Source organism: Nanorana parkeri, unplaced genomic scaffold, assembly GCF_000935625.1.
Source record: "Nanorana parkeri isolate BGI_ZX_2015 unplaced genomic scaffold, ASM93562v1 scaffold101, whole genome shotgun sequence".
Taxonomy (NCBI): Eukaryota; Metazoa; Chordata; class Amphibia; order Anura; family Dicroglossidae; genus Nanorana; species Nanorana parkeri.
In genome coordinates this window covers 737,377-764,892 of record NW_017306369.1, presented here as the reverse complement: position 1 = coordinate 764,892, position 27,516 = coordinate 737,377, and the positions used below count along the sequence as shown (strand labels likewise).

At 38.7% G+C, this 27,516-nt stretch overlaps 1 protein-coding gene across 1 annotated transcript in view; it reads left to right on the top strand.

Moving 5' to 3' along the window:
* Window positions 1-25,725, top strand: part of METTL25 (methyltransferase like 25) — a 107,850-nt gene extending 82,125 nt beyond the window's left edge. The window contains exons 11-13 of the mRNA XM_018552908.1: window positions 10,505-10,579; window positions 24,001-24,072; window positions 25,591-25,725. Coding sequence (XP_018408410.1) covers window positions 10,505-10,579; window positions 24,001-24,072; window positions 25,591-25,680 — 237 coding nt within the window. The 3' untranslated portion in view covers window positions 25,681-25,725. The remainder of the gene's footprint in view (window positions 1-10,504; window positions 10,580-24,000; window positions 24,073-25,590) is intronic.
* Window positions 25,726-27,516: the final 1,791 nt, after the last annotated feature.

The window sequence follows — 27,516 nt, the reverse complement described above, 5'->3', positions numbered from 1 at the left end:
TGGTAGTCAGTGAACAATTTCCCCCTAGCATTGGAGGTAAGTTTAGGTTGGAAGTTTGTCACTGCTCAAGATAACCCTAGCAACCTCAGGAGGAAAACTAGGGTTCCCGGAAGCCTGGTTAAGGTCAAAATTCTTTCCAGGTTGTAGGCTTCAGTGAGAGACCACTGCTGTCTGTGCATGGCCAGCTGTTCCTCTGCATTGGCCCAACATTCCCCTTGCTCTAAATCATAGCTCACCAGTCAGCAAAACTCATGCTTCCTGCTGGCTGGAATGGGTTGGACGGCTACAGAGGGACGCATGCGCGCTGCAGGACTATACATGTTAGCTAAGCAGAGCTCAGAAAAGATCTGCAGCTTCAGTCCTTCTCTCTCTGTACATCCTTCCATAACTCCCAACCTTTGTGGGCAAGCTGTGGTTGTTTTCCCAAGTTGATGGAGAGACAGTAAAACCTTTGGGTCCTCTAAATTCTCTATTCACGTAAGCTTGAAACAATGCCAAAAGGGGGTTAGAGCTAACATTTATATGTAGGGCTGCAGCATCAGCTACATGTATACTGTATGTAGGGCTGCAGCATCAAAAAAGTAAAAAAAAAATGAAGCTGGAGTGGGGCTTTAACTGTTAAGTTTAAACATGCAGTTACATATTCACACACATGTAATTACATTGCTTACTATTTCCCATTGTTACAAATATGCAACTCAGAAAGCTGGCATATATTGTACCCCTCAAAGCATAACTAAACCAAGAACAAAAATTGAATATAGTTGAGTTTATTAGCACTTAGATGTGGTAGCTGCATTAGTTTTATTTTTTCAGCTTAAGAATATTTTAGCAAGTACAGAAAATACCTGTTAATCTTGCCAGAAGTGCAGTGTCCTTGACACTTTCTGTGAAATGAGCACAAACAGTCCTAACTTCCTTGTGTCTACGACTAATCACATTATCCCAGATGTAATGGAGATGAGCAAAGGTACACATAATTAAAGTCCCGCCGTTATTTCGTGTTGAACTACAAATCTCAACATATTTCTCCCACAGCCTTTCACAGTCAGTTGTTGAAGACTTCCCCTTACTTCCTGTCTGGTAAAACATCAGCAGCATAGTTAGGAAGGTGAAATCTCTCTAACAAAGCTCTGGAAAACAGGAAAAGTCCATCAGGAGTTGTAACCCTTCCCCACTCTGTTCAAAACTAAGAAAAACTGTTTTGGTTTAACATACTATACACTTTAAGGATCCCTGAATTAGAGAAATAACAGTAGTGAGCCATTTTGATTTTTGCTGAAGATTAAAAATATCTGGCTAATGTCGTAAGACACGTCAGTGGGATTTAAAATCAAGCATAAAAAATGAAGTCTTGAATATTTTTAGATCTGTTTTGCAGTCTATTGTTTATTTTCTCTGACCTCCTGTTGTAAAAAAAAGTCTGTTTACTGAGCTCAATAGCTCAAGCTGAAATATTATAGACAAAAGTAAAGAGTCAGAACAGTGCCTCATCCTTCCTACTTCTTTCTCACTTGTCTCCATTCACAATTTTCATTCAGAGACAGGGAGCCTAAAAAGAGGCAACTTCTACCATGTTGTCTCTTTAAAAAACAAAAAGGTAATTTTTGTCGTGAATGCCCCTCAATTATTATTTTTTTTTTTTGCAAAACCAAACTTATGTATGTATGTTCAGTATATCAGTTTATCAAAACTGTTTAAATAAATAATAAGTTCTGTTTAAAGATCTGATTGCAAGATGCAAGCAACTTGGTGTACAGTGAGTGTCAAAAAGCTAACAACATTTGCCTGTGGGCAGTGTCTCACATTATTGAAAACTTTAATTTTGGGGTGAGACCCTCTCTCTTCAGGAGGTAGAGGTTTTTCCACTGGCATTGTCTTCTCTGTAATCTGAATTTATAGCAGAGCATGCTCTTTGCGTTGTTTGCATTACATTTCTGCAATAAAGCCTTTTCTTGGTAGCTACAAAAGTACCGTGTGATTTTTATGCTGTGTGTCCGAAGCATGAAAATTGCTTTCACTCTAGGAACTTTTCTGAGAATGAATTATTTATGCTTGAAAGTTGAACTTATGTGACACCAACTGTGTGCCACGCCATCAGCTTTTTCAACTTTGAAGTTAAAAAGAAAAAGGCATAGAAATACCAGGAGGGAGTAATGATATAATGAAAGCAGAACACAAGAGGTTTGAAGATATTGGAAGGAAAAATATTAAGTCACCACCCTTACTTCAGGTTACCTAATAAGCTAATCATCATTGTTAGACTTAATAAAATTCTTCTCTAGGGAGTTGTAAAATCTGACAGTTTTTACTGACCAGTGTAAAATGACTTTTGTAATGCATTCAAGATAATGCGCCATGGGACCTTGAAAATAACGTAGCATTTTAATAGCTGGCTATTAAGTGAGACACTATTCCTGTCAGATAGGTTAAAGAGTACATGCTTTCTGTTAATTGTGTTTGCAAAAGCATTTTACTTTCTACATAGAAGATTTTGACTATTCCTTAACAAGATATGTGCACTAGATTTTTGGTGTTTTAGTGATCTACAGCACACATCCCCAGATATGGGTAACATTTTATTATATAACAAACCTATGTATTATACACTGTAGTAAAAATGCAGTGTTTTAAAAGCAAGTCTTTTCAGTGTGTGTGACCTTAAAATGTTGTTCCTTGCAGCTAAGTTTCTATAAATTTTATATTATCCAGATGGCTGCCATAACTTGTATGGTGCCATAACTTGGATGTTTATACCCTGATGCACTTGTACTTACAATTACAGTTTGAAGGTATATTTATATCTACACATTTGAGTCTGTAGAAAAGCACTTTTGTGCTTAGGTGATATAAGCTAATGTAGCAGTGTGGCTGCCTTGTGAGACATTTGTTTGCATTTCTGCCAGAAGTGAATTGTTATGTATGAGGTAAGGTTTTTGTCCGAAACACTAACGCTGAGTATTCCAACTCATTAACTGCATTATCCTAATGATAATTGCTTTTGGAAAGGCTGCGATATCTGTCTTGTACCTAGAACAGCTTTTAGTGCAGGAGAATCAAGATGATTCAATTTGCTCCCTATATGACTTCAGATAAGCCAGGTGGTGACTCTTAATATTTACCATAAATCAATGTCATCTTTTTCTGCATTTCCTGTAATTGCTGTTTCATCTCCGGGGAAGTCTGTTTTCAGTGTCTACATTTATTTAGTGAGTGAGAATACAGGTCAGGCTGTGAATATTTAACACCTCATAAATATAAAGAGTGGGTATTTGCCATGTGGAACAGCTCTCTACCATAGTAGCTAATTACTAAGTTGTAAGATGAAGATGCGACTTTTTAAAGCTGAACACCAAAAAGATACAAAAACACACCAGTAAGTGCAGTTACATATTTATCTTAAATAAGTCATTACATTTAGATGCAACTAATATAAATGCAGGAATTTACCTTGACTTCGGCCACCTTGTAATGTCTACATAGTAGCGCTCAGAATGAGGTAGGGTCTGTACCAGGGTCCAATCAGGTGTCCTGCATTCATATGTGATGACAAAGAACATACATGTCATCAGTTTGTTGCTGTTACCTTTAGGCCCCTTTCACTCAGGTGGTCCAATCAGGTCTGCCTGTCTGCTTTTGAGGTGGATCTGATCGGAAGCCCAATGTTACTCTAGGGTCAGCCGGATCTAAATGTGCGTGTGTCCTTTTATATCCGTTTACCCCGAACTCCGTCCAGGTCCAGAAAACAAAAGAAACAGAGTTTTGTTTTGGTGCACCTGATCATGATGGAACAGGAGTAATCTGATCTGAATAGACACATATCTGCTTACATATGCCACCCCACAGAACTAACGTGTCCTGCCAGTTCAGTTTTGTGCTCCAGGTGGAAGAAAAACTGGACAGACGTGGATTTCACAACATTGATACCCGTTCTGGACTGCTCCTCTCAGCAGGGGATCTGTGCTTGGATCCCCCGCTGATCGGAACTGACATGCATCTGCGTGAAAGGAGGCTTACTGTTCATTTAAATACTGGGAGTTGGGAGCTGACCAAAATTGTGTTGTTTAAAGCGGACCTTTACACTCAAAAGTCAAATTCTACCAATGCATCCCCCTATGTATGATGATTAATAATAACATAGACATGTCAGGTGTAAAATGCTGTGATTTTGAAATACTTACACTTGCAGAGATTTCACTTCCTGCTTTGAAAGGGCAAAACATCTTCAGTTTGATAAAGCAATGCACACTGGGATTGCCTTGTCTTCAGCAAAGCATTGCTGGGAAATCTCATTCTCATGAGATCTCAGGGAAAGGCTTTTACCTCCCTTGAGATGATGTGCATGGTCACATGTCCTAGTCACGTGTGCCAGAAATCCAGGAAGTAAAAGGAGAACTAGTAATCTACTCTTAGTAAACATGGCCACTGTCAGAAGACTGGGGAAGAAAAGGTATGTAAAGAATACAAAGCCTGCAATTATCTAGAAGTATGTGTTTTGTAGATTGTCATTACTAAACATTTCTAAAGGTGTGTTTGTTGTTATTTTAAAGATATGCGTAAAGGTCTATTTTAACTGCAGGAGAGAAAAATCAAGTCACCAAATTGCCTCTGCTATCTGGATGGGATGTGTAAATTTCAAGACTGAATGGACAGATATACACATCCCTTTGCAGATATGACAATTCCCATATATGCATTAAGGGTGTATTAGTCTGTTTGCTTATTATTTTTGGATTTCACTGTGGTTAGTTATAATATCTGCCAAGTGTTGTGTTTTGTGGCCTGGTTTGCATCCCTGGCTCTGAACGTTGACACAGTGCCACAAATAAACTTTTTTCATTACTTTAGCATTTGCTGTTTTGTCATCATAGAAATGCTTCGGTTTTACTTGATTTTCCATATGCTTATTTTCAGCTATCGGAGAAAGAATGTAAATCAGAAGCCATGCTAGTAGCTTGAAATAAAACGAGGTGCACCTAATTTATGATGGGAGTAAACAAATCATAAATTGTACTTTTTCATATGGGACTAGCCACAACTGAGGTGTACTCTACGATTCTGCTGAAACAAAGGATAGTTATATGGAAAATAAAATGTAGGAAGAAAGCAATTGATTTTTTTCATTAACCTAACCCTCTCCTTTCGTGTGGTAGCAGGACTATCTAATCAATGATGTCAAGTGCTGAATGAGTTCTGAAAGCTCACTTTAGTATCTAGTATCATGCACTTCCTACTTTTTCAAGCTGGCTTAGGGATGCTGCAACCAAATGTGTTCAAACATTAGCTTTTTCTGTTTTATTGGCAACTGTAATGTAGTCACCAGCCTCAAAGTGAATGGATTAGCAGAAAGGCACATTTATTCATTAACACAGTAAGTGTAAAGATAAACATCGATTCTGTTTCATTGTGCTGTAATTGTGTGACATCCAACTGAAACACTTTCAAAGTTATTCAGCAAAATAGATCTAATTCCTGAGACATAACACCCAGCATTAACCTATAGCTTAAAGTAGAAGTAACGTTCCCCTGCAAAAAAATGCTGATTGGTAGGCTTTATGTGGCAGAAGAAACTGTGTAAGTCTCTTTTGCTATAAAAGCTTCTTCTTACCTGTCAGTATTTTTTTTGTCTCTGTATGCTGAGCCCCAAATGCGCAGCTCAGTGCACAAACCCTTTATGTCGAGATGAAGCACGGGAGTTACATCATGAAGGTGGCAAATCAAGAGAGATACTAAATCCATAAGAAGACCCTGGGGAAGATGGAAGCACTGGTGAGGGAGGAGGTCAGTGCTGGAGGGGATCACTTTGGCAGGTAAGTTTGCCATAATCTGCCAATATGCTGTGCATACTAGCACATCATGATTAAAAGCTCAAGGGGTCTTTTTTTAATGTTAAACTTGCCTTTCTTCCACTTTAATATGTGGTTGCTGTAGTTTACTATACTTTGCACGTTTTAACTACCCTATGCACGTTTATATACTGTAAGCCACAATGTGAAAACAAAATAGGTATCTAGGAATTGCTGGTATTATTAATATAAACCCATCATTGACCACATGAGTCATGTATGGAGATATTTTTGTGGATAATGCATTTGTCCAAGTAGAGTTTTCCTTTGAGAACATTTTTGTTGGCTTTTCCTTGGGTTAAGATCTGCTGAGCCAATGTTGTTTTTTTAATAAAAATATTAGAGTTGGTTTGCTCTACCTTCCCAAAGATGGCTAATCTGCCAAGCCCTCCAATTTCCCCAACATCTTCCTGGGGCACCTCAGAGTAAAAGAGTCCTTTGTTTTTCATTACCAGGTGTGTTGAGTCAGATCCATGCTGTTATTTTAGACCCATTCCTTGTGAAACTTTGGTCTGGTGCTGACAGATATATAGTCTAATACTATGTTGCCGTCTTCATGGCCCCGTTTTCATATGGATATAGAATGTATGGCTGAAGATGGGAAATTCCACTTTTTATTAATTATAAGCAATAATAAAATAAGGCATATCTGGTCTGGTGGTTTGTTTAAAACTTACAGATATCTATTATCTGTTATACTAGTTAGATATCTGTCTCCATGGATCGATTCGCTGATCAAAGCACATGCAGAGAAATAACCATTTATAATGCATATTTTTTACTGTTTGTGATATACCTAGCGTTCACCTTTTAATTAGCATTCATGTATTACACTTACTCCTGCACCACTTTGCAGATCACCACACAGAACCAGAGCTTTTTTTGTGTGTGTATTTAAAGTATGCAGATAAAGTTCCAAAGCACACTGCTTTCTTTTGTTGGCCATGTTTATGAGATATTGGAATTAAGAAGGTATAATCATGGTATTATGGGTTAGCCTGTCTTACTTCACTCAAAACTGGCATTTTGGATTGAGTAAGCATTCAAGGCATAATACTGAGGTTAATGCATGAGCTTTTTCCTTGAAATGTCTCATCATTCAGTATTTAGATGTTATTACCTATTGGAAACATTAGCTCAGCTGAATTTGTATAATCCTGCTAAACTGCAAAGTACATAGTTCACAGTTGTGTCAAGATTAAACCATTAAAAGTCTCTAACAAATTTGAGGAATTTCAGATTATCCCGATAGCTAAGGAAATAAAGATAGATTTGTGTTGCAGCCCAGTGTGGGATTTAAGTAAACCTTTTAACGGAAATTGCATTTTTGTGGCTGTAATAAGGATTTCATCTGACTACAAATACAATGTTTGGCAGGTTCTACCTATGACATATGCCAAACAATACCCTCAGTGCTGCACTGATTTAGGTAACATGGTATCAAAAGCAGGTTTTATGTTAAGATATTCCTTTAAACACAAATAACTGAACAAGAAATCCTGTATTTGCTGAAAAATGATTTCCCAGCAGTGGACCATGTAAATGGTATAGTGAAATGCATTTGAAGAAGTATGTACTGATGTGCTTTGCCACAGATGTTGTGCATGCTGAAAAGTAATACTTAACTAATACAAATGTCTTATTGTACCAGTATAAAAATCTTTAAAGGTGCCCATACACCTTACAATTATCTGCAGATTTTCTGTGGTCAGATGGAAAAAGTGCAACAGATTGGCCTAGGTGGAGATTACTCCATCCACACAGTTAAGTGTAGATGGAGGAATCTGTTGCGCCTTTTCCATCTGACCACAGAAAATCTGCAGATAATTGTAAGGTGTATGGGCACCTTAAGATGGAAAGCAAGATGGATGATTTCATCTGGATAGATACAAATCTGAAATACAAAACACAGAGAGCGCCTCCATCGTGTAAAACTATTTAATAAAAGAGAATGAAAACAGTTGAAAATGTACTCACAAAGGGTGATAAATAACAAGCATTCATGCGTTTCCGAGGTCACGCCTCCTTCATCAGAATTGGTTCTGATGAAGGAGGCATGACCTCAGAAACGTGTGAACCAAGAAGGACAGATAGCCGGCTGGCTAAGTCTGCTCTACCTGATCTATTTATGCTTGTTATTTATCTCCCTTTGTGAGTACATTTTCAACTGTTTTCATTCTCTTTTTTTAAATAGTTTTACACAATGGAGGCGCTCTTTGTGTTTTGTATTTCAGTTCTGTGGTTCCCGTAACCTTCGAGAGCAGCCCTGAAAGTGTATTACATTGAAGATCTCCCTCTCATCTTTGACTCATGTTGCTGGCGCTTATGTGTTTATTTGTTTGTAGATACAAACCTCTTTTACTGCCATGACATGAAGAGCCATTGGTAGCAGATATTCCGACAGTAGTACAGTAAAGCATGACAAATATAGAGCTCATTCCTAGAAAATTGTAAATTGCATAAATGTGTGCTGTATAAAGCATATGCTGTAAACACACACCTTAGTTGTTTTCTCTGAGATTGCACTACCTATATCGAACTTGCTTTATTACAGTATACCGATATATCTCTAGCATGTTACCAAAATATAATTCAGAGCCATGGTAACTACAATACGGTATATTAATCAGTTTGAGAAGTAAATGATTTATTATATAATAAATTAGCAGATCAGCTGCATTAAACATGTTGCGGGCAATTAAGTAAAGCATTATGGCCGTATTAGTCAGTCCTGCGTTGAAATTGATTATAGGCTTGGGACAGTTTTTTTTGTGCTTTCTTTTGCCATTTGCAATGCATGCACCCAATTTAGGTAGCAACACGTTCACATTCGGGTACTAGGGCTGCTACAGTTTTAATAATAAATACCTTAATTTCTAATGAGCGTTTGCAACACCTTAATGCCAAAGGCCTGCAAAGTTTTCAAACCTGGAATTTGCTATTCATATTTTTTACTAAACTGTCAGAACGAAAAGCAACACTACAAAAGTCCATAATCTTTTCCTTTGTTGTTGTCAGCACGGTATGTCTTTAAGTAGCAAAGTGCAATTTACAAAATGCCTTAATTTTCCCTTGTTATCCTTATTTCCTAAAAGCTAATGATTTCTTTTATCATTTTAAACTGCTAATATTGTAATCCACTTGTTTTGTTTAATTGCATGACACAGCACCCTTTCCAACAGATGTAGAAATTTGACTGGGTTAGATTGGGGTAGTTTTAAGCTATAGGAAGTCAGAAAACAACCATTACATTTATGGCACATTCACACCTATCCACGCGCATTTCAGCACACATGATAACACACATACGTTGGTGTAAATGGGCCTGTATAGTTTATAAAAACACTCTTAACTTCAGAGCATAGATTGGAACCAGCTACATAGGAAATAAATTACGTTGTTTTTTTGCTGCATGAGAACTGACAATTGTGAATAAGCTCTTAATCTTATATATGGAACAGACCATAATATTTTGTTTCTATTTCACTGGAAGTTTGTCTGTATTACCAAGATGCAACCTTTTTTTTCTGAGCTGACAAAGGTATATAGTTAAACACTCACACTGCATATGCAGTTGTGCATATTTTTTGTTTCCCACCTATGAAACACAAGTTTCATAGGTAATTAAGTATCAAATATAAATCCCTCTCTCGTGATCTGAGAATTTGCAAGTGGATTGGAGGAAATGTTGGTGGGTACTTACGAGACCCCCTTGGTTACTATATTCATTTGTTCTGAATATTTACAAAAGGGTGAAGGGTTTGGAGAAGAGGAGAAGTTAAAAGTATAGGATAACATAGCTGAATTGGAGAATTTTTCCAAATCAGCTATTTTGGCCTAGATAGTTCACTTCTCCTGCCTTCTCCAAACTCTTCACCCTTTTGTGAATAACCTTGATAGTGTCAATGTCTTGTGCATTACTGTAGCTTCTCAGCTTATACATATTAAGTATTTAAGCAATCTAGGTCTGCGTGCCAAACCTGCACTATTTTTCGGTTCTATTTTGATGTTTGTTGTAAACTCAATAAATAATGTATTGAATCGAAAAAAAATCTAATAATTGAGGTAAGAGTCAGCCAATCAAAATGTTTATTTTAGTTACCCTCATTTCAGCCCGATTGCTTGTTCTGCAGTGAAGTGCTATACCCCAGACTACATAATATATTGCTCCACCACTGATACTGATTTAAGACCGTAAGCCTAAAAAATTACAAAAACAAAAAGTTACAATATCATCTCTGCATATCTGTTAAGGAGGAATTAATCCTTTTTTGGGGAGAGAGAACAGAAATATAACAGGGTTTCTCATTATGTTTTGCAACTGTTCTTTCAGTACATTTTTGATGCATTCAATGATTCAATATTTCCTGATGGATTCTGCACTGTTATTACTTCTCTCAGTTGACTTGTAATCCCCACCTTGCATGTTGAAATGACTCTATGGAGATTCACATCATGGCTGCCTCCAAATTTATAGTTGACCATTTGTCTTTCTTAATGTATTTATGCCAGAAACAAAGTTTTGTTTGGGTTGGATGCTTGCTGCTAATTTTGCAGCTGGCAACTGTAGCACATTCATAAATCATCGACATGGTCCTTTCTTTTGTTCTATATAAAATATGACACAATGGTAATTACATTGTTTCTCTTTTTTTCAGCTTTCAGACCAAGAAATAATGGGATATTATGAGACGTATGAGGCCAGAAGAAATGAGCTGGAAGCTTTTAATAGGGTAACATACCAGTATTTTGCATCAGGATATCATTCAAAGTGTTGGATGTTAGCATACCAATAATTGAAACACATTTACATATGTTATGTTCTTCCAACAGTCCATTTTAAATTATAGCATCCTTTTGTTACACAGAATATTGCAGGATTTAATTTAACATTCTCTGAATATATCTCTTTAAAGGAAAGCATACTTTATAAAGTTTAGCCTTCCAGATGTAATTCTAGATCACTTTACATGCTTTAACTGAACAGCTATAATACTCTAACTGAAAACAGCTATATTTGCTGTACAGTTCTGTTATCTTTTAACGTGTTTCCCATTGGGGGTATGAACTCTTGTATGTGTATTGGGTCAGATGCATAGGACAAGTGCCCCCCTCCCCTTGTTTCTAATCAGATTCACGATAGGTCAAACTTACACACAACCCTGATTCTCTGAGATCATTACTGTGTGACTTGTCTGGCACCGCATAGCCTCTGCTCAAAATATTCAGAGTTTTTTCTACACATGTGCCACTACTCACGAAAGCCCCTATGCTAGGCCACAGATGAGCTTTCCATTGAAGTGAAGATCTCAAAACACAGGGGTTGTTGTGGGTAAATATAGCCAATTATGAATGTGTTAGCGAAGGCGACATTGCATTTGATGTAGATCAATGCACAAACCTGTGAAAGTGCACCAACATATTGGGGCAAGTTTATCTGTAATAGGTGAATTTAATTCACATTCAAATTTGTAGAGAAAGTTCACCGAGTCTAGGAAAAAATGGTACAGGAGTTATGCAGATCACTAAGAGATGGATAAAGCAGTGTGCTGTTCAGTGGAAACACAGTGTTACATATGTTCCGAACGGGTTTGTGAATTGCACAGTGAAGCAGAAACATCCGTTCGAAATTGAGGGATGTCACTAAAACTGATTTGGTAATTTATTCTGTCCTAATATCAGTGAAGCATGTAGGAAAGTAAAGTTACAAATCAGGTAAAAACTCAGATGAAATTTCCAAAAATCTTATACAATCTTTCTACCTACAACTAAGGAAGGGTGGAGAGTGCCCAACCCTCATCTGTAAAGGTAAAAGACCACAATGGCTTACTGATAGTTAGTTTGTAAATGGCAATAAAGGTACTGGATTTGTTTTGTATGTTTGTTTTCCTAAAATGTTCTGCCAAAGAACTGCTTTTAATCTTTCCGCCAGCTTGAGACTGTTATCAGAAAACCTTTGAAGAGCAAAGCAGCACATTGAATTGTTTTCATAAAATATAACGAGAACGTGTAAGCCTAAAATGTATCATGTATGTTCTCTGAAATGGTGTCTTCATTGAGTTTTCTCTTAGATTCATCAGTTTTTAATGTATTTTTATGCATGAGTTCTGGATTACAGTCTAATTAAATGTTGCTGTCAATAGTCTATTACCTGTAAAAAAAATAGACCAATAACAAATATGAACATTATACCAGTATGAAAAATTGGAAAACCTTGGTAAACACTTAAAGCAGAACTCCAGGATTTTGAAAAGTTAACCCTTGCAGGAGGGCTACCCCTGCACTGCAAGGGTTAACTGTTTGTTTTGTCTAGGGAGTGAAAATGAAGAAGAAATACTCATCTGATCATTGGTCCCGCCTGGCTGCTAGACCCCAGTCACCTCCGCCTCTTCTCCCCAGGCTCCTGCAGTTGAAGATCTGTGACGTCATCACGTCTAATGCAGCTTATTTGACGCGAAGATGCTGAGGGATATACCACAGCTGGAGTGGAGAGGTGAGCAGTCCATACCACGGGACTGAGGATGGATTGAGTATTTGTACTTTATTTTCTCCCTTAGAGAAAAACGAGCAGGTAACCCTTGCAGTGTGAGGGTACCCACACTGCAAGGGTTAGCTTTTCAAAATCCTTGAGTTCTTCTTTGACTTTCATAATTATATGTACCTTTCTCTACTTATGTCAACTATGGCATGGCTCTATATCTTTACACATCTACTGCCCTATAAAGTAGACAACCAGCATAATCCCTTGAAATGCTTCAAACTATAATTGCTTTGTGTTCTTAATCAAGTTGTATTTAGTGTCCACGTTGCAAGGGGAGGGACATGGGTGTTTGAAGAAAGTCTCTAACACTTTGCAGTACAAAGGAAAAAAATTCTTGGGACCCATTGTAATCGCTGCGCGCTCCCGCCCGAGAATCCGAAACTGCTCTGGTGGCCGCAAAGCATCTCGGATTCTCGGCCGGGAGACGAGCAGAGACGCAAGGTAAGTCTATGGACGTATGCACCCGCATGCAGATACCGCGGGATCGGAAGTGCCTGCAGGGACAGAGGAGCCAGCGCTGGATTGGAGAGCCGCCGCACCGCTGGAGGGACAGATGAAAACATTGGGAAAGAAGAAGAAGATCGGATTAATAGACATAATCTAAGGTAAGTGCTGACATTAACATGGGGGGAGGGAAACATTTTTTGACTTTAATGTCACTTTAACTATTAACAAAAATGTAGCTTATTTGTGTATTACTCAGCTGTACATCCTCAAATCATCTCTGAATTGGTGCTGACGCTGTCCTTCCTTCTGGAGGGTGGCTACTTTTGTTCCCCATGGTCCCTGTGTGTGTTATAAAGTAGCAACCACTCCAAGCTCACTCCCGTGATGGACTACAATCTCAATACAAATTAGTAAACTAAACATGAGATTGTAGTCCATTACAGGAGCGAGCTTGGAGTGGTGGCTACTTTACAACACACAAAGGGAGCATGGGGAACACAAGTAGCCACCCTGCAGAAGGACAGACAGTGCTAGCACAAATTCAGAGATGATTTGAGGATCTGCAGCTGAGTAATACGCAAATAAGGTACAGTTTTGTTGCACTGCAAGGGTTAGGTGCTAAAAAAAAAAAAGTTTACTCCCCAGACCATCTGAGCTGGTTCCGTGCTTTCTGCATAGATGGAATGCTCCTCAGCGTCCTCACATCTATAAACAGCCTATGCACAGTGTATAGAGCATGAAGACACCAGGATCCTCAAACCGCTGCAACAGAGGAGGCGAGACGCTCCAGACAGCGGTCCAAGAACTAGCCGGCTTGGATGGTCTGGTGAGTATAACTTTTTTTCTTTTTTTTGAGCATCTAGACGTAAACGAGCAGTTAGTCCTTGCAGTGCAGGGGTAGCCCCACTGCAAGGGTTAATAAAAACTTTTCCTAAAGCTCTTCTTTAAGGTACTTAAATGCTCCTGAGTTTAGTGTCACTTTATAGTGTCACTTTATAGTGTCAATATATATACCTGTATATATTGCCACCAGTGCTGTTGTTTAAAGGTACATGCTCCTTGGCTTTCATCCTGATATCCACTTTCACAGCCAAATTGGAATAATATCTCTTTCATACTTGTTACATCTTCCCATTCACATAGCATAAGCGGAAAAAAAAAATGCTTGCAGTTTAAATTGTTTTTACTTTCGTTAGGGATTTAAGGGTTAAAATTTCTTCTAGCTTCTATTTCTTTGAAATGTTAAAGCTGGGCACACACCTTACAACCAACGCAAGTTTTTTGTCTTGCGATGGTTGTAAGGTAATTAAAAAAACGTACGATCTGCCCATCTTGGACAGGCAGATCGTACTTGCGATGATCGCAAGCCCGCCCCGCTGAGGGGTGGGCTTCCGATGACCGCAATGCCGAACGGGCAGTATGCGCTTGCGCACACCGGCCCGTCTGGCTTTTATCTTACGAACATGCAACACACCCCGCCGAAAATTGTACGATTCTCGCCGGGTTTTCGAACATGTTCGTAAGATAAAAGTCGTGCGACCTTACAGTAGTAGAGGTCGCACGGCCTCCACACACCTTAAGATAATCGTACGGTCGCGGGAATTCCTGCGATTATCGTACGGTTATCGCAAGGTGTGTGGGCACCTTAAGAGGCGCTGTGAGGGGGGTCTCAGCTGGCTTGCCCATTGTATGGTAATTAAGCTTATCGGATAAACACAGTCCTCAAATTTCAGCGCCAAGGCTTTCCATTAGGACAGACCACTGTGAAAAGGACTAAGAATAACCTGGAATCAGCCATCATGCCTAATGTAACAAAACACTTAAAAGGTAAGAAATGTTTTTTCAGTATGCTTTGTGAATAGGAACACATAAACATATAGAATGGTTTTCTTAAATTTAACTGCAAAAGTGGAAATACACTTTAAAGACTAAAAGGTCTGAACTCCTGTCCAGTATGTTTATGAAAGGATGAGAATGACTGCCTTGGAGCCTGAACTATTTTAAACCGAGTCAGCAATGGTAGCTCCTACATATCGCACATATAGCTCTAGTGCTGTAAACATTATATCACTGTACAAAGAAATAAATCCAAAATCTCAGTTATTATCCATTAAGGTAATGGGTGTATATCTGAGCATGTTTTACATTTAAAGCATGTTTCGGATGAAACCATTTGAGTAGCACCCTTGTCTTGTGAATTCATTAGTCTTACCCAGTAAGTCATATTTTTTTATGTGATCATTTGAGTTTGAGCATTTAGTGCATTTAAAGTTTGAGAAGAAGCCAGAATCCCTTTTCTCCAAGTCACAGATGGGAGTATAAGATACAGATGCAATCTCCAGTACTGTATAGAACATAACACGATACAAAAGGCTTTGGCATTGCATGTTATTTTCAGGATTATAAGTACTTTTTTATGTATATTTCCCTAATGTGTTTCTAAAGTTAGACTTAAATACAAGATGGATCTTCTCTTACTTGGACATAACCCTCTCTACTTCTGGGCTTCATCCTGACATGCATAGGATCATTAGTCTTTGTCACAATTCTTTTTGTTTTAGATATACTTTAATGTTTGTTGCAATAGGTTGAGTGGTAGGTTTTGGCTGCAGATGTTGGGCTTTTGTGCATATTGGTGGAGTTATTATGCGATTACCAGCATTATTGTATTGTTCTCAAGAAAATATTCTTTTGTAATTATATTAGAATTAGAGTTTAAATGTAAACCTTCTGAAAATGCTAGTCACTGACCGAGAACAAGCATGCAGCGTTGCAAAGTCAGGACTCCTCGTTTCAGTGGCACAGCGGAGTCACAAAAGTACTGAAGCCATTGGGTGAATATGGAAGCCACACAACTATAATTTTTACGAGAAGTCAGCAACTGAATCCTGCATGTTTCCATAAAGGATTTGGTCCCTTTAAGCTCTCACACCTATATACCTCTTATGGACCAGAGCAAATTTTAAATGTCTACTATGGGCCTGTTTCTTCAGCGATATCTTTGTCATTAATTCAAGTAACTAATTAATATTCAAATTGGGTTTTTTTCAGGACAAAAACATGTTTTTTAATGCAATCATTAGACAAAAATTAAAATAAAAACTTTTAAAATAGACTTTTTTTCTGTTCAGTTAACCACTTGCTGTCATGAACAATTTCTTACTATTTGTGCACACATGATAAAATATACATTTTTGGCTAGAAAACCGCTTCAAACCCTCAAACAATGATATATTTTCTGAAAGCAGAGGCCCTGTAGAATAAAAAAAATCCTAGTTGCAATTTTTTATGTTGCACGGTATTTGCGCAAATGTGTATCAAACCAGTATTTTTAGGAGAAAATAAACGAAATCAAAATGTAATGCATAGAAACAGAATATAATACCCAATTTTTTTGTGAAAGATGGGATCACGTCGCAGAAATAGATACCAAACATATCAAGCCTTAAAATTGTGTTTGTCCGTGAACCTGCAAAAAAACTAAATTTCCCATAGGGAACACTTTAAACGCGTTTACCGCTCATCAGTTTAGTGCTAACAGTGATTAATGGCACTAGAATTATTGCTCTCACTCCAACATTCATGGCGATATGTAACATTTGTAGCGCAATTGTCTGCGTGTGTATGTGCGTGCACATGGGGACGGGGACTTGCATAAACACTTTTTTTTTTACACTAACCTTATTGCTATCACATAGGGGGCTAATAATCCCCCAATGTAATAGCAGATAGGATGTGACAGGTCCTCTTTATGGAAACATCAGGGGTCTTTCAGACCCCTAATGTCAACTAGGGACCCCAAAGAAGCTGAGGAAGCAGAGATCTGCTTCCCCAGCATCTTCTCCTGGCTCTAAGAGCCGGAGAATGTAAATAGGGATACCGGAAGTGATGTAGTACACATCACTTCAGGGTCCAGTGATCAGAGGAGAGATCAGCGGCTGGAAGCCGCTGAATCTTTCTCCGATCGTTGCAGGAAGATCCGTCGAGCCGTTCCCGGGCATGGCACGGGGACAGCGGAGCCCGTGCATGACATGTTTTTGTTTTAACCACTTCTGCGGGCCACTGTATATAGGCTCGAAAGTGCTTAATTAAAAAAAAGTGTTACTGTAAATAAGTGTACATTTTATTCTATAATTTGTCTCAATTGTAATGACACTAAGATTTCATTTATGGTACGAAATAAGTTACAAATGAAAGTAATTTTTTTCATGTTTGCTAATTTCTTAGCGTAACACCTAAACAAAAATAAAGCCTAAACTTTAATGGATTAAATAAACATATATTAGCAGAAAATTATATCTAAGGGGAGCAGAGGGTAAGGTGTTAAATGAGAACTAAACTCCAGCAAGAAGAACAGTGAGCAGCCCAGTAAAGACATCACCAAACGTATTTACGTTTATATGTGCGTGCATGCGAACATGCTCCCTATGTGATAGCCAATATACAATGACAGGTCCTCTTTATGGAGACATCAGTGGTCTCTAAGACCTCTAATGTCACCTTGGGACCCCCAAGCTGATGAAGCAGAGATCTGCTTCACGTCACGTCATCAATGTCACAGCCAGGCCAGCTATTAAAATAGCTTTTCCAGGATTCTGCTCCCGCGCTTGACCAGAAAAAACATCACGCAAATACACATCAACCCCCCTGGACGCATCCTCCGTCCACCTGTGTATTGACAATCGGTGGATGGCAAGTGGTTAAACTGCATGGTTATAGGATATGTGGATCCAATGCACAATCCATCCAGGGTACTACACTTATTTTGCAGCTCTCAACAAAAAGTGCCCGGAGAAACCACCACTGACAAAATAAAGGCAAAGTTTTGTTCTTATTCATTCGTGGATGTATCTAGTTCTGTGTTTCACAGTTGGTAGTGTTCTGTTCATTGAAAGCCTAATATTATCTTCTGTTCATTGAAGGAAACCGCTAAGAACTGTAGATATTGACCACTGGGTTAAACTGCCACCTGCAGGAAAAGGATGCTAGGGTTAAACCCAGAAAACAGCCTAGGGTTGGTTGGCTTTTGCCCCACTGGCTAACATTGCCACAGTTTTGTTGCCTAGAATCAAGGAATTAAGACCTAAGAATGGGTAAGAATTTTTTTTTTTTTTACGATAACAACCATTGGTGATTCTTCAGTCAGTAACTGGTTGGGTGACAAGCTAGGCACCTTGAGATCCATGACTGTGGGTCATGTAGAATCAGGGTCGCTGTTAGAAGAATCGCAAATGCCAATCATTGTGCTGGAACTTGTAGCAGCCAGTCTGTCTCTTCTGCACTGGACCGATCATCTGGAAGGGCACCCATTCAGTATTCAGTTGAACAATGCCATGGCTATGGCCTGCATAAGTCATCAGGGAGGCTTAAGTGGAATGGCTGCCTTTATGGAGATCTTTTACATTCTTCATTGAACAGAAGCACTTTCTGGCTCTCTTGTCCAGCGGTAAGCAATTGGTTTGCAGACTACCTGAGCCATCAGTCATTGCATCCAGGAGAGTGGGCCCTTAATCCGGAGGTTTTTTGCCTTTGGGTGCATTGGAGGATGCTGATTGTGGTTCTGCTGGTGCCTCACTTCAGTTGCAAGATGACAAATGCAACTGCTGTGGTGGAAACGTGGGATCAGTACAGTCAAATCAATGTGTTTCCTCCTCTACTTCGCAGGATAGAGTTTGAAGGAATTCTGTTTTTTTTAGTAGCACCAAACTGGCCTTGCAGGCCTTATCATCGGGCATTGAAGGCCTTTTTCCCATGGCGCGAGTCTTGTCTTTTATCTCTGTATTTTTTCGTGGCTAGGGTTCTAACTTTTTTTCTTCAACGTGGAGTTGGTGGCCTTGGAAATCCTCCTTTCTGGTGTTGCAAAGGGATTAGGTTGTACTGTGACCTAGGCCCTCCCTTCTTCTGAAGATAGTGTCAGCCTTTTATTTAAACAATTATATTGTTTACCTTCACTCCTGGATGTGGTTGAATCAATCAGGGTGTATCTTGATACTAATGCACTCTTTCCTAAAACAAATTATCTTTTTGTGATAATGGATGACCCTCTGAAGGGTCAAGCTGCCTCTTGGGCAACCATCTCTAGGTAGAGTTGACAGATCATCATTTAGGTTTATTCAGCTAAACAACCTCATCTCCCCTAAGGAGAAAAAAAATTAAACCTATAACATAGAAATATTTGAAGCCCACAGAGTTATTTTTTTTATTATGTTTCTTTAGTGGGGAACTGATAGTTGTTTTTGGATATTTTGTAATTTGCATGCCTATATAATTTATCAGTTGCTTCTGGAAATACACTTCATTCAGTTCTCTAGAATGTTCATCCCAATCTAGCTTATCGGTTCAAATTAAGCTAAATACATTTCAGGAACATCAAAACAAAAGGTGTGCAAAGTCTTACAGTTTATTTCCATTAGAAAAAGCTTGTGCCACATTTTTTACTCTGGCTGTGTACAGTTTGGCTTTAACTGCACTTCTAGTACAGAAGCACAGGGGACTCTGTACCTTACATGTAGAAATTAATGTGTTTCCCCCCATTGTGACTTTCAGCCTTGTGGCTTCTGGAGATGCTGCTCCTTGCTGTGTCTGGAAAGAACTCTTGAGAGACAGTAGATGGGCTGCTCATCCAACGTAATGCACAGCACTGTTCTTGTCACCCAAGTGCCTCTAGGAACAGCTTTTTTAACAGCCCTCCAGGATGTAAACAGAAGTCAGGAGGCTGCAGGCTAAATTGGGAGAACACACTTATATTGTCAGGTAATATAAAGAGTCCAGCTTAGTTTTTTTGTGTATCTGCAAAGACAGTGGCATCTAAACGGTCCACACATTCATTATATCATTCTTTGGGGTCTATTTATAAACAATTTCAAGGATTATTATTATTTTACAGGGTTTATATAGCAGCAGCAGTTTGCACAGCTCTTTACAATATAAGGAACTCATTACACTTGCAATACAAATCAAGACAAGATGGTAAGGAGGGCCCTGCCTGTGAGAGCTTACAATCTAAAATGGAGGGGCACGTTATACAAGATGCGGTAGCTGTGTGGGCATAAATTGTTGATAAGGTGATAGTTTAGTTGTTAGTTTGAGGCGGGATAGGCTTTCCTGAAGAGATCAGTAGGAGATAGCTGGACAGGTTGGGGTGAGGCGTTCCAAAGGATGGGAGCGACTCTAGAGAAGTCCTGGAGGTGAGCATGGGAGGAGTTGCTGAGGGAGCTAGAGAGCAGGAGGTCTTGCGAGGAGAGGACGGTTAGTGTGATACTTGGAAATGAGGCTGGAAATATAGCTGGGGGATAAGTTGTAGGTGGCTCTGTAAGTGATTGTTTACATTTTGGATTTTATCCTTTGGGCAACTGGAAGCCAGTGGAGGGATTGGCAGACACTGAGCGGCTGGTTAAGTGGATGAGTCTGGCAGCAGCATTCATGATAGACTGAAGGGGGATCACCTTCTAGAGGTAGGCCTATCAGGAGGGAGTTGCAATAGTGGAGACAAGAGATAACAAGCAAATGGATGAATAGCTTTGTAGTTTCATTTGTTAGCAAGGGTCATATTTTGGAAATGTTATTTATGTGAATGCTGCAGGATTTCAATAGTGATTGGATGTGTTTGAGATAGGTGAGGTCGGAGTTGAAGGAGAACCATGAAGTGAGTGATTTTCACTCATCCTCATAGATAGAGCCCACGTGTGACATTGAAACTGTCACACATTGACTCTATAGATCGGGAAGTGAGCAAACAACGCCGCTTGCTGACTTTGCAATCACTTTTCAAGAAATTCTGCGACATCCAGACTGTCCATTAGTAAATTAATGACATGCAATAACACTAAAGGGGTAAGTTGTGGAGTGGAGAGATATATTTGAGTGTCATCACCATAGAGATGGTATTAGAAGCCATGCAAGGTTGTCAACTTACCAAGGGAGGAGAGGTGTAGGTAGAAAAGAGAAGGGGTCCAACGACAGAGCCTTGGGGGAACCCCATGGGAAGAGGAGAGAAGAAATTGGATTTGTAGGTGACATCAAAGAAGTGCTTAGATAAGTAGGAGGAGAACCATGAGAGAGCAGAGTTTGGGAGGCCAAGCAAGTGGAGTTTTTTGAGAAGCAGCAGATGGTCAACTTTGTCAAAAGCAGCAGAAAGGTCTAATAGCAAGAGTAAGGAGTAGTGGCCATTGTTTTTAGCAGTTAATAAGTCATTAGTGAGTTTTAAGAGGGCAGTTTCAGTGTAGTGTTGTAGACAAAAGCTAGATTATATGTGGTCGAGCGGGTTGTTATCAATGGGGTGGCGGCTCAGGCCATTGTGGATTAGGCGTTCTAGGAGTTTTGAGGTGACTGGGAGTAAGGAGAGATTGTTAAGATTGGTGGGGTCCAGTGAGGGTTTTTTAAGCATCAGAGAAAAGCTTTGTAACCTTCTCTGTAGTGACAGGGTCGAAAGAGAAAAGTAACAAATGTGATGGTGGGCCTGGCATGTTAATTGAGAAAGATGACTGGACAATGGAGATCTCATTCACTTTGCAAATATCTATACACCTTTGTTTTGTGCAAATTAATGTGCTTTCATTTCTCTTCACAAATTAAATGTAATTCTGAATGGTTTAATGTAATTTAAGTATTGCATTATTAGCATAGAAAATAAGTATCCTGCCCTGCAAATTTGTTTATAAATAGACCCCCTAGTGTCCAGCACATATTTTCGTTTTGTATTCATTACAGAAAAATAGCATTGGCATGCACTACTAAATCTCCCACATACTTCAGTTAAGTAGAGTTAATGCTTATTGCAGTGAAGGGAATTGATGCGCATTGGGCAGCTTTAGTGCATTTAAGATCTCTTTCTGCACGGGGTGAAGATAGTAATAATTAGGAACTGGTAGACAAAAGATTGCAATCTTTTAGATAAACCTTGAATAAAAAACTATGGTTAGAAAAAAAAGATTGCAATCTTTTAAAGATGGAACAACCAGACATTTAAAATATCTGTTTATCATTCATTGGACACTTATCAGGTCCCCCTCTACCCCAATGAAGCTTTAGATCTATTCATGCATCCATTAAGTCGGTGGAGGACGGCTCCAATGTTTAGATTCCAGAAAGTGGGCTAATGTCTTTCCTTCCATGGGACCTAAAGTACATATTTACATTTTTTTAATATATAAATTGTCCATTACTTCAATGCACACATTCTCAGAATATCACCCTTTTCAATTGTCACCATTTGTCAGCACTAGGTAGATGGTTCTATACAAAATATATATTTTTATCACTCTGTGTAAGAGAAGGTTTAAGCAGTATTTGCTGAGGTTGAAGCGTAGCTTGGTGGGCCAGCAGGTGGTTGTTGTAACGTCATTTGAATAACGTAAAACATTTTGCTTCTAGAAACCATTTTATGCACAATAGACATTGATTAACCTTTTTGTGACCAAAGGATGATACCTAGATGCCCAGGCCAAATTTATTAGCATGTGTCGATTACCTTGACAATAATGCAATGGCTAAGTCATTCTTATATATTTAAGAACACATAAGCTTTTATTTGGTATACTGTTAAATTATTAAAAACCCTGCATTGATTTTTATTATAGCCTGACAAATGCACAAAAAATTCCAACCAAATCTTTTTTTTTAAAATATTTTTTTCATCATTAAAACTTTCAGCCTCCATGTGATCACTTTGAGATAGCTGACGTAGTGATCATATATTTGGGAACCACTCTGACTAGTTCCTAATTGTTAGTAGGAACCAGAGCTCTCATCAGCCCGATTTGAAGGCTCATAGCGACATAAAATTTTAACTTCTAGCTCTCGAAGGGAGGACCTTTATTAACTTATCCACATTACACTCCATTGTGCTGCGGAAAAGTATTATTGGGATTGGTGGCAGGAATGAATTATAGTTAAGGAAAAGCTGAATTAGAAAAAGTGTATTTTGCATCTTCACCTACATTTGGCCATACACATTGCATCTGTTTGTACAATCCCTGTTAGATTTACCAGAAGTATGTAATTTGATGGCTCTCATGAACAATCTATTCGATTTGTATGCCAGTCACTTGCAGCATATTAGGGTGTATCTGTACTGTAAACTAAAATTCAGGTTGTGCACCTGGTCTGGGAGCATAAAAGAGTGATTTGCATGGATCCACCATGGATTTGTTGCATGGATTTGTAATGGAAGTGAGACATCTATTTAATTAATGGGTTATATGAATTACACAAATTTGGTGGCTTACGAAAGAGTGGTATAGCCCTGACAGAATCTAATTAACCATGTGCCCTGCCTGGTCTTGATAAACTAGTTGTTTTTCTTTAAAAAAAGGTGCATAAGCAAAACTACACAATAAATGGGAAAAAAATAGGGAGGTTCTAAAGTATGGCTTTCCACAGATTACACTATATGTAAAACCAATGTGGTGGTGTGGTAGCAATTCTGCACTGCTTCTAAATTCAAAGCAGAGTTGCCACTCTTATGCAGACTGTGCCTGCTTGCACTACAGAGGGATACAAAACTGTTGCCGGGGGTCATGGGTTTCAGCATGTCCACTGCTGATTTATAAAGTCTGTAGCTTGTAAATCAGGACCTGGCCACACCTAGTCCTGCCTAGTGCTTTCTAGAGTGACAGCACTGCCTCTGTTGCTAAAACTTTCCCACTGTGAGCTGCAGTGTCTGGGAAGGGAAGTGTATAAGGCACAAATGAAAGAGGATCAGCGAAGGAAGGTAAGATACGTTTTTGATTTTTTTTTTTTGCTTCATGAGGCTTATGCATCACATGTTAACCAGATTTGTTACTTCTTTAGACTGTTATACAGGAGCCCTTTTGGGCAATTTTTATGTAGACTCTGTAATCCGTAATAGCTTGGTTATGTAGTGGTGCTCAACCACCTATAATGTTACCCCACTTTATATGGTTATGTCATATCTGTTCAAAAATTGACACTGAAACCTTATTTTGCCCCTGGTTTGACAGGTTGTGGGCACAATTTGTAAGTAATGAATGCTTTGCTAAAATCATTTTTCTTTGTTGGTTTTTGACAGCTAAAACTATTTTTCCATATAGAACATTTGCTCTGAACTATATGGGAGGTCAGATTCTGAATGCTGTATTATTGTTGGACTGAACTTTGGAGAAACATTTTACTGTCCTTTTAATATTTTATGTATATATATTTCAGCTGAAGGTTTTCCTGGCACCATGTATTGAGGCCTTGATCCTCCTGGACCGACTCTGCTATCTGAGAGAACAGGTATGTTTACTTTGACACGTCCGACACATAGCAGGTTTCCTCCATCACATGAGATCATTCACACTTACTGAATAAGAAAAATCTACTCGTAGAGAACACACTCAATGATGTGCATCATTCGGAATTGTCAGAAGAGAATAGATCTCTGTTTCAAACATATGCCCAGCAGATGTTATTATTTTTAGTAAAGTTAGAGCAATAAGTTTAATGGTATTTTAATTGAACTCTAATTTGCAGCCATTATGTTTATAGCCACTCTATGTAGATAGTTCCCTTTGTCACAGACATTTGCTGAGCTGATCAAGCTATATCATTTTTGTTATTTATTCAAATACTTGAATTTTGATTACTGTAAACACTGCCACCTAATTTAATAGGATGCAGTCAGGCTAGTGAATGCCACATGCCAAAATACTTGGTAAACACGTTAAGAAATACGTTGGCTATGTTTTGAAATGGCCTTATGCAACTTCTGCTTTGATGTCTGAAAAAGATGTTTGCAATCTTCCTAAAATGAAATGCACTCAGTAGAACAGTCCTGTTTTTCCACTATAAACATTTTAACAACCACAGCATGTTTTTTTGCAGTACCTTCTTTTCAAATCTTTTCTTGGAATCAGTGTGCTGCTGTAAAGGTCTGATTTTGTCCTATATAGTATTTTTTACACACAAAAAAAGTAATTTTGAAGTATGCAGATGATTATGTAGTTTTCGCTCTACCAGCTTCCTGTAAATCAGAAATCAGTATGATTTCCAAGAGCACAGATCAGGCACACTTCACACAGTTTTCATTTACTCTCGCTGAACCAAGGGGAGAATCGACCTAGTTTGTACAGAAGTAAAGCCGTATTGCTGGCTTATACTCTGTCCAAAATGAAGAAACAAAATCCTGCAAGACATTGTAGTGTATCTATGATCCTTTTATCTGCTTTTAAGGAAACTCATAATTCTATCCAACTGTTTCCAGAGGCACATACTTTGCCTCCCAGAGCTCTAGCTAAATGTTAGTTTTCTTTGTGTGGCCTGATCCTGGTCTGATTTCAAGCATCCCTTTTTATCATCATGATACTGGGCCTGCAAAACCAACAGGCAGCGCCTTGTCCTCGTGTAATACAGGTTATTAATCAATGAATATACAAGCTGACATAAAATACTACTCGCATGGTAATCACTGAATGAATGGTACAAGGCAGACCCCACACAAAGCTGCCTTGCTAGCTGACGCGTTTCAGGGAATATGCCCCCTTCCTATGAGCTCTGAGGAAGGGGGCATATGAGTTAAACTTCTTACTGCCAGGTACTTCAAATCTCATGTATAGTGGATTCACAAAACCTTCACAGTCTGTTATGTAGGGTTAGGGGAAGCTGTCAGTCATACTGTAGCATTGTAGAATCATCCATGTGGTAAAGCCCTCATCATAACCTTGTGGTTTGTTGAATGCACTTAAACTGAATGGTGTCCTTATGATTTGGCTTGAGTTCTGTTATATCACAGTGTAATCATTAAATCTGTTGTAGGAAAACATTGCCTGGTCTGGAGTGGTGAAGCTTTTTGACCCTGTGAAATCCCCTAGATGTTATGCAGTGGTTTCACTGAAGCAGCCTTAAAGACACTGTGTGTGACATAAGTTGTATATCTGTCTATTCTGTACAATATGTGGGGAACATAGGGAAATGAATGTGTTTATCCTCTTGAATATGTGTAAAGTTTACATATGTTGTACTCAAATGTACCACAGTTTGCATGTTTTCCTTCAAAGCTGATACGTCAAACTTGGAGAGTTCTTATGATTTAGAGTAAAAACCTTTCTTCTTCCTTAAAGTGTATGTATATCCAAAATGTGTTGTTTTTTTTACATTTTGGATGAAGTAGGTAAGCAGTGTTTCTGCTTATGTACTATTGGGGAAATTCCCCTTCACTTCCTGTCCAAAAGCCACAACAGCAGGAAGTTGGAGAAAATCTCCAAAAATAAGGGACATTTTCCCTCTTAGACAGCTGTCCCAGCAACAGGTGTTCTCCATTGAATGATTTCCCCTTACCTCTTGTTCTGGGGAGAACTCTAATAGTTTGGGTTTCTACTCATTTGTTACTCAGGGACAATGGTCACTAGTACAAACAGAGGGTACATTTCACCAATGGAGTTTAAAAATACAATTTTTCCCTGGACAAATATAGAAATATTTGTTACTCCTTTCAGTAAGTCTTGTGATTCACTTGACACTGCCATTTTACACAGGCACATGACACCACTGCTTCCTTGTTCGTCTTTGCATACCCATGCACCATCCTCCTGCTTACTGGAAAATGAATGGCCAGTTAATGATGTTGATTCATAACTTAATGAGCAGGTTGGGCATGACTAATACCACAGGAAGCTGCAAAGCTGAACCAAGAATGGCTAATGGCACATTCCTAACCTCATAGTGGCAGAGATTTGCAATTCACACAGCCTGAACAGAATTACAGATCATTTACCGAGTAGAACATTTCATATGTGTATTTAACTGTGTGTCTGGAGTTCTGCTTTAATAAATTCTATGTTTTTAGTTTTGTTTTAGTGCAGTTTGTTGTGTTTTACTATGTTCTTGACTTGCTAGCAATTGTCTGATTTATATAACTGCAATATTGTCACTTTTAATGCAACAGCAATAAATATTTTTTATAATATAAAAATGATGTGTGTCATCATGCTGTTATAAAAATAATATATGCACATAGTCAATACCCATAAGGTAATGGGAAAAAATAAATTACAATATGCGTCCGCAATGTTGCTGATTGCATATGTTATTTATGTGCACCTTTTTTCCTTATTCCATTAATTTGTTTATGACTCTTGTGTTACCGACCAGCATATTTAATTCAAAGAGTGAGAGTTTTGTCAGGGAATCTCCATCATTTACCCCCACGTATACTCTCTGCCTTCCCGGTTATATGCTATTGCCAAGGACATTAAGCATGACATTGCAGGTTTGTACCACAGTTCAGTTTTACTTTGCAACTGTGGTATGTACAGTATTCATATTTCCAGGTTTTTATGCAGAATGGGATAGAGCGAGGCCTCGTGATCACAAGATGAGCACATGGATCATATTCAAATAGAGAAAAGCCGGAACTAGGAGAGAGATAATCTGTTCTAGACATCTAAGGCAGGCTGTCTAAGAATGCCTTTCTTGGACAACTATTGGCATTAACATGTATACTTTATACAGCATGTTGTTTGATTGTTCGTGTGTATGACTGTGAAGTAAGGAGACATTTCATGCATGTCCACCTCAGGCAAAAAGTAGTACTTGGATAATATTTTTTAGCCTGGCTGGTCACCATCCCTTTGAGATCTCTAAGCTTGTGGAGTCTTCAGATGCTAAGAGACATTGGGGGAATTTATCAAAATAAATTAGAGCAGACTGAATCTGAAGTAGTTGACAATGGCAACCAATTAA